The following is a 10,949-nucleotide window of genomic DNA, read 5'->3' as shown; positions in this document are numbered from 1 at the left end:
TAGAACAGAATATTTAACTTCACTGAGTAACAACAAACAAGTATATACTCATTCACCACCTACCAGAGACACTCTCCTCATTGTTAGAGATGAGCAGAAGGTTCAAGAATAGCCTTTGTGCTCAATCCACTTTGCAAAGATCAGAAAACATTAAGAAGTAAATTATTACAAGACTTTTTAAGCCTCTGGTCCTGTGGCTTTTTACAGGTACAAAAAGACCGGTGACACTCAACATATATGCTCACTTGAATCAGATTCAAACATCTCGGAGTCTGCCCTTCCATCCACTACTTGTGGCAGTGCTCAACTTCACAAAGTTTTGACTCTACATTAACATCTGGAATAACCTTACTGAGCAGCACTACATTGGTTTCTTTCAGCTCAGAGCAGAGGAAGTACCTGTTAAAGGTACTGAAGAATGTTTACTAGCCATTTCCAGCTGGAGTCCTTGGCTTCCACATCTACAACAACTTCCCTTCAACAAGTTTAAAAGCCTGACCTCTGCAAAAAACAAGGAGCAAAAGACAGCCCTCCCATACCTTTGTGTAACACACTGAAAGCCATTTTTAATGGAAAAAGTCACTTCCCTGTACTGTACATTTTATATAGTCTTAATTTCAAACAAGGGTCAAGTCCTATTAAGGCAGGGAGCTGGTATTGGTTAACATTGCAGTACTCAGACAGTGATGTACAAGACATTTATTTGCAGTATGATGACAGTGATATAAGTGGAAAAACCGAAACTGACATGGTTAATATTAAAACTGTTCTGACAGCAATTCACATAATCTCTGAGATACAGCTTCTTTACTTGTTCGTAGTGTGAGCCTATACATCTGAAAGAGAACATAAAATATTACTTACTTGTTAAACACAGTTTGGCATTAAATGAATGCACAGTCAACTAGTCAAAACAAATTGCTCCGTAAACTTTGGTAGGAAAAAAGACCTCAAATTAGAACACTCAGAAGCAGCAGCCACCAAGCAATGAAGCTTTTTCAGACCATAAGCTGAACTTGCCCTTTCTTCAAACCCCTGCTGAGAATGACTGTTGTTTTAGTACTTTTAGGCTTTAACAGAAAGGTGGTGTACAAAACTAGTAAGTGCTGTGGAGAAGTCTGAAGACCCTCTACCACCACTTCTTCAAAAAGCAGAAGATTTACCACCCAAAACTTAAATTTAGTCCTCAGTTAGCTTGGATAAAACCTCCACCAAAAAGCTTGAGGAAAAATATTCTTAACATTGTGTTCATTTGCTTATGTTTTCTCTTTTAGCCAATCACTCTTTTACTAATTTAAAACTGCAAAGGGAAGCAATACTTAATCTTGTCCAAGGTGCACAAGACACAAACATTAAATATTAACAACCTTCAAGAGAAGACAAGACTTCACAGACAGTCTGGAATATTACAATCACCTCCTCCAACAGGAAAGAGAAATGCTCTGAAGCACCAGCTTACCAAACCTGGCCAGGAGCAGCTGCTACAATTTCCCTTCTTGTTGGAGTCTGCAGCCACAATTAGCTACTGCAACAGTAGTTTTTAAGTATCTTAAGGAGTTGCAGATACACACAGATACTTAGTTCACCCAAGAAGTTGTATTTAAGCTGTAGACAGTCAAACAGGTACCTGTGCCTGGAGGTTGGGTTCGAGGCGCAGCAAGCATCCGATCTGGGTAGTTTTTGTATGTATGATACCAGCACCAACAAAGTTAGCAGGATTGGGATCTACCTCCTCAAGCAGGGCTGATCCAAAGCCAATTATCTACGAAAGACACCCAGAAGATTTAGATGTGGGGACCAGGGAGCACAAGTACCAATTCTACCCAAGTGTAGCCACCATCAACTACCAAAATAAGTAGGAGACGTTAAGTGTTCAAGACAAAGAATTATCCAATACTGATTTTATTACAACAAACTTTTGAAGAATGACCCTGATAATGAGCTATTCCAGTAAATCAGGTCCTTAAAAACAGCTGACAAATAAGTTAAGATTCAACCTAAGTCTCTCCTAGTTTTGATACAGCCATTCCCGTCTTACACTAGTCACTTCTGTTTTGCATTAAGCAACCAATTCTACAAAAAGTCACTTTTCTAACTAGTAACTGTAGTAGAAATTAAGGCTTAAAGCATCTTCCAATTCAGTTTTAAGCACTGAATGGGTGTTTTCTTAAACAGCTTCAAGTTTCCAGCTGCTACTAAAGACTATATCTAATTCAAACCACACTGAGAAACAGTCCATTCAACTCAGCACTACCAAGGGTCTGTTAGACAACACGGACTCATACATTAACAGGTGATTCAATTGCCATAAACCCCAAAATGTACAAAGTTTGCTCGGACCATGTGTTAGTTCTGGATGGGATAGAGTTAATTTTCTTCACAGTGGCTAGTATGGGGTCATGTTGTAAATTTGTGCTGAAGACAGTGTTGATAACACAGGAATGTTTTAGTGATCACTGAGCAGTGTTTACATAGAGCCAAGGCCTTTTCTGCTCCTCACCCCAGGAGGCTGAGGGTGCACAAGGAGCTGGGACATGACACAGCCAGGACAGCTGACCCCACTGACCAACAGGATATTCTGCACTAGATTATGTCATGGCTCAGCATATAAAGCTGGGAAAGAAGGAAGGGGAGGATGTTTGGAGTGATGGCATTTGTCTTGATGTAGCCCTGATGTCCTGGAGATAGGGCTTAACTCCTTGCTCTGCTTGTGTGCATGGCTTTTGCTTTAACTGCTAGAAAGTATTTATCTCAACCCACATATTTTCACACTTTTACCCTTCTTATTCTCTCCCTCATCCATCCCCCTGGGGAGAGAGAGCAAACAGCTGTGTGGAGCCCTGTTGGCAGCTGGGATTAAAACATGATATGCTACTACTCTTACACTATGAATTAAGAGTACCACACCAGCACCTACCTTTGCTTTTGTGATCTCTGCATCCATCGGGTGCTTTGCTTTAAAGATATTCTGTACTTCTTGTTTTGGACTGCAAGACAAGGCAAGATAAACACATGGTATAACACATGAATTATGTACAGCAGTGTTCAATAGCAATTAATTCTATTAGGAGAGCTTATAGCTCACAGGACTAGGTACAGCCTGAGGCAATGCACCAGCTACAGTCACAATATACATTCTTCCCTTGGCCCACCACAAGAGCCCCAAGCCCAAGAACAAAGTCTTACTTGCTCAGTTGCTTCCAGCGCTGAAAAAAGTCTTGAGAAGACATCTCTGTTGGCTGGAAAAATTTATTCAGTGTGATGGGTAATTTTACTGAAAGGTTTTGAAATGTTCCACCATACCTGCACATGTAATAGAAAGAACACACTGTATGTGGCACAGCAGTGTCTCAGCCTAAATCCCCAAACAACTAAAGATGAACACTGAGGTGCAATTGTTTATGATTAAAATCCATTAATTGCAGATGATATTTCAAAGATATGGTTTAAATCCACTGTTAAATGAATTTATTTGCTCTGCTTAGATGGCACATAAATTGGCAAAACTTCTAATAAGAATCTCTGTTTTAACACAGGTTGTTATCCTCCCACATAGCACCTATCAAAGGAGTGAAAATATATCCCTGCGAGAACCAGTAAGAACCAGTTCAGACTACAGTAACAGCATGCAGCCCAGAAATCAGTGTTTTGTAAAGGCTGATGTTGAGTGGACAGAACAAGATTCTATTTTTGGTTGCATATGTTTCCAGGCCAACTTATTTGCAGAAATGTTCTTGGTTTCCAGAAGGGAGAAGTTACTGTGTATATTCCTGTCAAGATTTCTTAAGCAAACAGGAAGACTGCTGTTTTGTACAGATAGCAGAAAGAGAAGTCATGGAGATATTTTATCAGTAGCTGCTTCTTGATTGTTGGGTTTGTTGTTCTTTTAAACCACATTGTTCCAAGTGGATTCTCCCTAGTAGCTTAAAGCTGAGTTAAATCGATTTTCGAGTAAGTCAACTAGCCAAGAGAGCTTTGTGTGTCCATATTCTACATTTCAGTCACAGGACCATGACAAATTTATTCACTAGCATTTGAGCCCTTTGTTTTACCTGAATTGAATGTTCAGGATTGGAGCTTCCATGAAGTCTGACACACATTCGATGTTCACCACCTGTTGAACCTGTGCTCCTCCATCCACTGTGGGGTCAACAGGTTTTGTCTGAAGATTCAGGCATAAAAATGTAGTTAAGGAAACAGATCATTGCATTGGTAACTTGGAGAAAAGCAAATCCTCCAACAAGCTGCATGTGGAAGTAGAGAATGAGTGAACACGATTCTATGTGCTACTGAATATTCAGAGCTCAATTCATGTACGACAAAAGGTTTTCAGGGTTTGAGTTTTTCGGTTGTTGTTTTGCTGTTTTTTTCTCTCATACTGACACACCTACAAGCAATAACTCCAACAATTCTCAGTTATTTAGGTATTTTTAAAGGAAGATGCCCTTAAAAAGGTATGAAGGCACAGACTTCAGAGTAAAAACCACAGCACTACTTTGAACATTTCAGAGAAGCTCTGAGTTAAACAAGCCTAATTACATGGTCTCCCAGAAATCCTAAGTTTGCAATACCAAGCATTAAGGATAAGCCATAAAAAGAGCTTATTTGAAAGTATCATCATCTCGGTGTACATGTATTCTTCTATCTCCATGTCAAGTCTGAGGTTATCTGCTAATGCAGGACTTGAAGAACACATCTCTACCCCTGCTACCTACTTCATGACAGTGGAGAAAGCTACAGTTAGTTCCATTACATATTTATTCAGCTTTATTTCTCCTTGAAGCTCAAGACTTGTTCTTTCTACAAGAACCTTAGAAAGCTATCAGCAAGTTTCTTGTTTCTTCATGCTCAAGGACACCATGCCTTGATCCAGCAACTTTATTATACTTTTGTGACAAACCACGAAACCCAAACAAGTACAGACATATCCTACTGCATTTAAGGATATTTGACTGTAGGTCATCTGAGCAGATTACTGTTGGAGTAAAATTCAAGAACTGTGTTGATGTCTTATTACCATAGAATATGAACATACGTCCTAGAAAGAAAAAGAAGGAGACAGCAGAATTTTTAGGTACATGTAATCATATTGAACTATTTGTGCTTCAAGTACCTAATACACTGTTTCTAGCTTTCTTTAAAACAATTTTTAAAAATGAAGTATAATTTACATGGTCTATCTCAGCAAGACATTCACAGTTCAAAATGCAGAAACAGGTTTAACCAAACCATGAGACTTCAGGCACAGCAGCTGTCACATACACAGTTAAATTATCAGTGGGAGTCTCACAGCTGCTGGAGAATGCTACTTCTCATGTAAAGAAGCTACTATACTAACAAGAGTTTTGCAGAAGAGGATAAATAAGTAATCCTAGGGCTGGGCCTGTATTTGATTCCAAGCTCTTTCCTAGATGATATCAGTATCTTGTGCATTAAAAATGATCTGAAATGTATTGTGTCTCATATCACAATAAGCTTTACTGTCAGATATAAAAATTGAGAAGAATGGTCCTTTATAGCCCTGGCTGTACCAGCTATACAAGTAGGCAGCAAGAGCTGGAGCTTTCAGTACTACTTAACACTCATTTCATAACAGCCACCAAAACAGCCAAAAAATTTAAGGAGATGAGAGCACACACATCAGCCAGGGATGCACAAAGAGTGGGAGTTGTAAGAGAGTTTACACCTATAATCACATTTCCCTCTGAAGCAGCCTGAAAACTAAGTGCTATCTGCACTGTCATGCTGGCATTGTGACTGGTAATGCAGACTGACAACCACTTGGCCCAAAAGTTCTTACCCAGATTCTGTCGAAATTCAGATTTCAAGCCAATTTGTAGCAACTGATTTTCAAATAAGACTCCATTATTTTTACACACAAACCTAGGGGAAGAGAGGGAAAAAGAGTTTTAAATAGAGATGCATTAAGCAATACTTAGAACCACAAAATTCAGGGTTTACACAGAGGATGAAGAATGTGGTTAACCTAGAATGCATCAGTCTGAGAGAGAGGCCTTTGCAGAAAACTGCAGTTAGAAAAGACAATTTTACCACCAGAACCACCACTTGGAAGACACTAAAAAACCTGAAATTTTTATTTGATAGGATGTCTGAGAAACTATGAAGGAAACCACAATATGCTATACAGACACACACTGCCTAATAAAGGACCAGGCAACAAACTAGGATTTTTCTTATTAGTCTTGACAACTTCTGAAACTCATTAGGCTGGTGCAGAATTGAAAACTTTGAAGCTTTGACTGTTTAAACCTGAAAGAAAAAAGAATCCCTTGTTTTACCATTTCTGTATCACCTAAGTCAACTGAGAGCTGTACTGTTTCCATTTTGAGAGGAAGCCCATTCTGCAGTGATTTCAGTCCCTTCTGTCACCCTCCACATAAAAGTAGAAGAGGTGCTCAGCAAACATCAGCCTTTTGCATACAAGGCACTTCAAACATACTCCCAAGTATCAATACTTTTGACAATTACTCTCATATTTTTCCTTTACTTATGAATAGTTGCAAAACTTAACATACAGCTGGCATCGCCTCACTTTAGAGCAGTGTGTGATAGCACTGACTTGTAAAGGCAACTCTAACCTGTGTATGAGCCTGGCACAATATCCACAGAGGTGTTCTAGTCACAAGTCTGACAGTACATGTTTCTCTGGTCTTGCTGAGATTAAGTTAATGTACAGTATAGTTTTGCTTTATAACTATATTCTGGAAATTGCCCAGCCTTGCAAGGTTTTAGTATTGCTTACTTGTGAAAAAGCTCATCAGCATCATGCACAGTATCAGCTGGTTCCTCAGAAACTACCTCAGATGAAGCCAGGTCAGGGCTAGTTCAGGCAGCACAAAGGAAGAAAGGCAGTAGCGACAGAGATAGCAGGAGTTAGTAAAGACAGCTTAGTGCTTAGTTATTTCTTTTACCTCCTTCCTCAAAAACGGCACTGCTGAGTTTAATGCATGAAAGATTTATTAGCTGCCCTAGCTCAGTATGCCTAGAAAGGTTTTAGGCATTAGGCAATGTTTTCCCCCATTTCTCTCCCCCACCCCACCCCAACTGTTAGAAAACAGCAACGCTTCCTGAAGACAGGAGACAGCTGAAGGTGCTCAGTAGCTCGAGTTTATACCTCTTAAAGAACCAAGTCCTTTTATATGTTTAATTGTGACAGCAAAGATGTTTTAGTTCAAAATCATACATGTAGATGCATATTAACTACTACAAATGTGTGCTTTGAAGCAGAGGCCTCAACCACCTTAGCAGCTCTTCTAAGTACAGGTGCACAATCAGTTCCTAAAAACACACAAGTATTAAGTGTAGGCAAGAATACACGGGCACACAGAGAATCACTTACCCAAGGAACAGATTAGAAACAAAAGTGACAACAGCACTAAAAAGAGGCAGGAAACTGTAAAAAGCAACTTCTCAGTATCATTAGAGAAGCATTTCATCATCTACAGACAGACCAAGGAGTTGGGCAATGCTACATTTTCTTCTGCAGAAAGAGAAAACTCTTTTTAGGTAACATTTGCTCATGAAGCTACTACTAGTGGTTTCTTTTTTTACCCTCTGAAGAAAAAAAGGCATGAGAAAGCTTGTGTAGTTTCCTAAGGTCTTGATATTGTGTTGTATGATCAAACATCACTTATTACCTTCCAGGAGAAACACAGGATCACGTCATAATCACTGCAAACCTGCAACAATGCACTGTCTAGCATAAGATTTAGAGGAGACTGTCAATGATCCAGGCTGATCAGTTTCCCTAGTTATGCTTCATGTACTAAGATGCACTGCAAATTTGTCATGCCATCATTCATAGTTCGGTCCTTGACAATAGTAATATGTTCTTTGTCCAAGACGACAACTGATTTTTCAAGACATTCTGCAATATTGTACTATTTATTCCCAAAATTTTAGTGAAATAACACTTGAAAGTAGCCACAGTAGCTTTTATAACTACTGGGACTAATAAAACTACACTTGCTAACATAATTAGTAAGATACCTGTATCAAATCCTCTTTAAAGAAAAAGGCAAACCACTCGTTGTTTATCTCCCTTTTCACACCCATTTGTCAGAGAGTAGCAGAACAATTTAAGCACATCTTGAAATTCTGGGAAGCAGTATCTCTGGATATAATCCTGTTTCAGTATCAGCTTGCCGTAAGTGGAGAGACACAAGAACACATTATGAAAATAAAATAAATGTGTTCACATCGGACCAGATAACCCCCAAATTCAAGACGTATTGAGATGTACAAACAGCTTAGTTTGACAAGGAAGCAAAACCAGAGTGAGAACTAGACAATACTGTGTGGCAAATATCCTCAGGTTGATTACTAGACTCCGTTTTTTCATTAACAGAGATATTTAATAACAGCAGCACACCCAGCAGAGAATATAAGAACAGTTCTCCTGCTGCACAACTACCACCCAGGAATGCACTTGGTAAGCTGGAACAAAACCAGAAGTTAGGTATTTTTTTCCTCAAAGAAATTCTCCTTCAGATTCCTTACAGGGTGACTTAATTACCTCGCAAAGTTGTCATCAGAACCAGGAGCAAGAGGTGCAACTGCAGAAGCTGAATCTGAAAAGACATCCACCAGCAGACTACCACTAGAGGAAGGTGGGGGAGCTGAATTGGTGATAGGGGCAGCACCCAGACCCAGCAGATCCGCCGATGGAGAAGGAGTAGACTAGGGAAGACAAGACACTTTGGTGTTACACTGCAGCAAAACTACAACAAAGTGCCTCTCCCCACCCCAAATCAAGGTTTGAATGGATGTAGAAGTTCATGGAGTTACCACAGTGTATTTCAACTTAAGGTTGTTTACAGATGTGGTTTACCCTTTTTCCTTTGAAGGGAGTTAAATAAAATAAATAAAACAAAATAAACTCGCACATACCAAAAAAAAAACCCCAAAACCCCCACCCATTCATCAGCCTAGAATCTGATTCTGCAGAAGAAAGATGAAGTTTTCCCCCTGTCTTTTCCCCTCTTAGTTTCAAGGGAAATTAAGTACTGTAGGGAATAAAATTCAAATGTGTTGCTTTTCTTTCATGAAGAATTCAGCAAGAAAAGCAGTGGCTTTTACACAAACCTAAATTAAAAGTCACCACAGCATCTTTAATATTGACTACCTGTTTAATCCTGGTTTTTTTTAAGCTTAGCAAAGCTTAAAAAAAATGTAAAACCTAAGCAGCAAAAAAAGCAGAGCCAGTAGCTAGTTCAAGCTGCAAACACTAAAGCAAGAGGCAAGACCTTTAATTTTACTTTTTTTCCTCAAACAGAACAAATCAAGCAGCCAGGATACAATCATGCAACAGAGGCCGCACATAAGTGCCCAAGTCTCATGCAGGAACAAAGCATAGACTGTTAATCAAAATGTTCATGTATTAGACATCAGAAGCTAACAACATGCCAGATACTCTGAAGATGAGTCATGAGATGCATCTGGATTGAGCCTGAAATCTTGTTTTTGTAAACCAACTCAAAGTTATCATACACTCCAAAGACTGAATTTGATGGAGTATCAGGAAAAATTACCTGTGAAAAATTTTCAAAGCCAATCATTAAGAACTAGTGAAAACAAACAGTTTGAAAAGTTTTTTGGCATCTCAGCCAGGGTTACACCAAAGCCACTGATCAAGGTAACAGTGCAGTTTGTTACATGGCTGCAACCCATGAAGTGAAGCTCAAAGCAGTATCAGCTGCCAGTCACCTCAGGCAATTTGGCATGCAAAGGCTATCTGACAACTTTTCTGCTGGAAAGAGATTTCTGTCCATTCAGAAATGCTGCACTATCTATTCTTTTATAGTGCAGTGACTAAGTGTTATGCTTTAACAAACTGGGCAGGGAGCATGCTACAGTATTTCCTTCTCTTAAGTAATCTTCTACTACATCTCAAGTGTAATGGCAAGTGATGCTAGGATTAAAACCAGAAAAAAAGTATGACATTACAGGAAAAAGATCATCCTACCAACTTTACTTGACAATAAAGTGAGAAGTTTCAGCTCAGAAGCAAAACTGTGGCCTTGTTTACTGTAACTGAACTCAAGCAGTAGCGTCAAATAAACAATAACAATGTTATCTCGACTTAAGGACATCCCTGTGAAGCTAAGTGTTGTCCACATTTAGTAGAAACCATAACAACCCAAATCAAGATGCAAAACAACATGTTAGACAAAGTAGAACAGCTGACACTCTGAAATTCAAATTAACTCCTTTTCAATACGTTCATTTTATGATCTCACCTTCACTGCAATTTCACCACCAAGGAAATCCCTATTTCTAAGTTTACAGCAATATTTTCCAAATATCAATGTAAAAAAAATTATTTTTTTTTAGGGTGTAAACAGTTTTTCCCCATTTACATAAGATTTCCAAAGGAAAATATCATCCAAGCATGCAGTGGGGGCAAAGCAGCTGTACGTTCCCCTGATTTACAGCAAACACCCATAGTTTCAAGCTTGAAATGAAAAATTTTACAACCCTAAAAAGCCACTTTAAGGAAACCATTCTTTGTCACTTGCACACCGTCTAAATTAGTGAAATAACAGCTTTTAAACTCACAACAGCACTGGCATTGACAGAGGCAGGTTCAGCACTTCCATTCATATCAGAGCTCCTCTCCTTTTTGATCTCTTCCAGGTCAGTAACTGTGCCTGGGCCTTTCTTCTTCTTGAGTTTAGCCAAAATAGAAGATTCCCTCTCAGGAAAGGGAGGCATTTCTTCCAACACTGTAGCCTTATCACAGGGGAAAAAAAGGAAGTATTTAAACTTAGAGAAAAAGCCAAAGCAGCTTCTGAGTCTTTGAAGAGATACACCCTTACAGATTGCATAAGGCTAAAGCAGAAGTAATTACCCACACAGAAAATGACAATGCAGTTTATTGTACAGTAACTGCCTTTTTAAAAAAATTATTTAACAGTTTCTGAAGTCCT

General features: G+C 39.0%; 1 protein-coding gene across 1 annotated transcript in view; it reads right to left on the bottom strand.

The window, feature by feature from the left end:
* Positions 1 to 291: 291 nt before the first annotated feature.
* Positions 292 to 10,949, bottom strand: part of AP2A2 (adaptor-related protein complex 2, alpha 2 subunit) — a gene marked incomplete at its 5' end in the record, with an annotated part of 31,954 nt that continues 21,296 nt past the window's right edge. Inside the window, 10 exons of the mRNA XM_009082033.1 lie at positions 292 to 836; positions 1,628 to 1,762; positions 2,918 to 2,987; positions 3,187 to 3,303; positions 4,053 to 4,167; positions 4,940 to 5,038; positions 5,801 to 5,883; positions 6,764 to 6,841; positions 8,537 to 8,700; positions 10,579 to 10,752. Of these exons, the coding sequence (XP_009080281.1) occupies positions 759 to 836; positions 1,628 to 1,762; positions 2,918 to 2,987; positions 3,187 to 3,303; positions 4,053 to 4,167; positions 4,940 to 5,038; positions 5,801 to 5,883; positions 6,764 to 6,841; positions 8,537 to 8,700; positions 10,579 to 10,752 (1,113 nt within the window). The remainder of the gene's footprint in view (positions 837 to 1,627; positions 1,763 to 2,917; positions 2,988 to 3,186; positions 3,304 to 4,052; positions 4,168 to 4,939; positions 5,039 to 5,800; positions 5,884 to 6,763; positions 6,842 to 8,536; positions 8,701 to 10,578; positions 10,753 to 10,949) is intronic.

This window comes from Acanthisitta chloris, unplaced genomic scaffold (assembly GCF_000695815.1).
Source record: "Acanthisitta chloris isolate BGI_N310 unplaced genomic scaffold, ASM69581v1 scaffold12259, whole genome shotgun sequence".
Classification (NCBI taxonomy): domain Eukaryota; kingdom Metazoa; phylum Chordata; class Aves; order Passeriformes; family Acanthisittidae; genus Acanthisitta; species Acanthisitta chloris.
The sequence above is the reverse complement of the archived record's forward strand: the minus strand, read 5'-3'. Positions and strand labels throughout refer to the sequence as shown.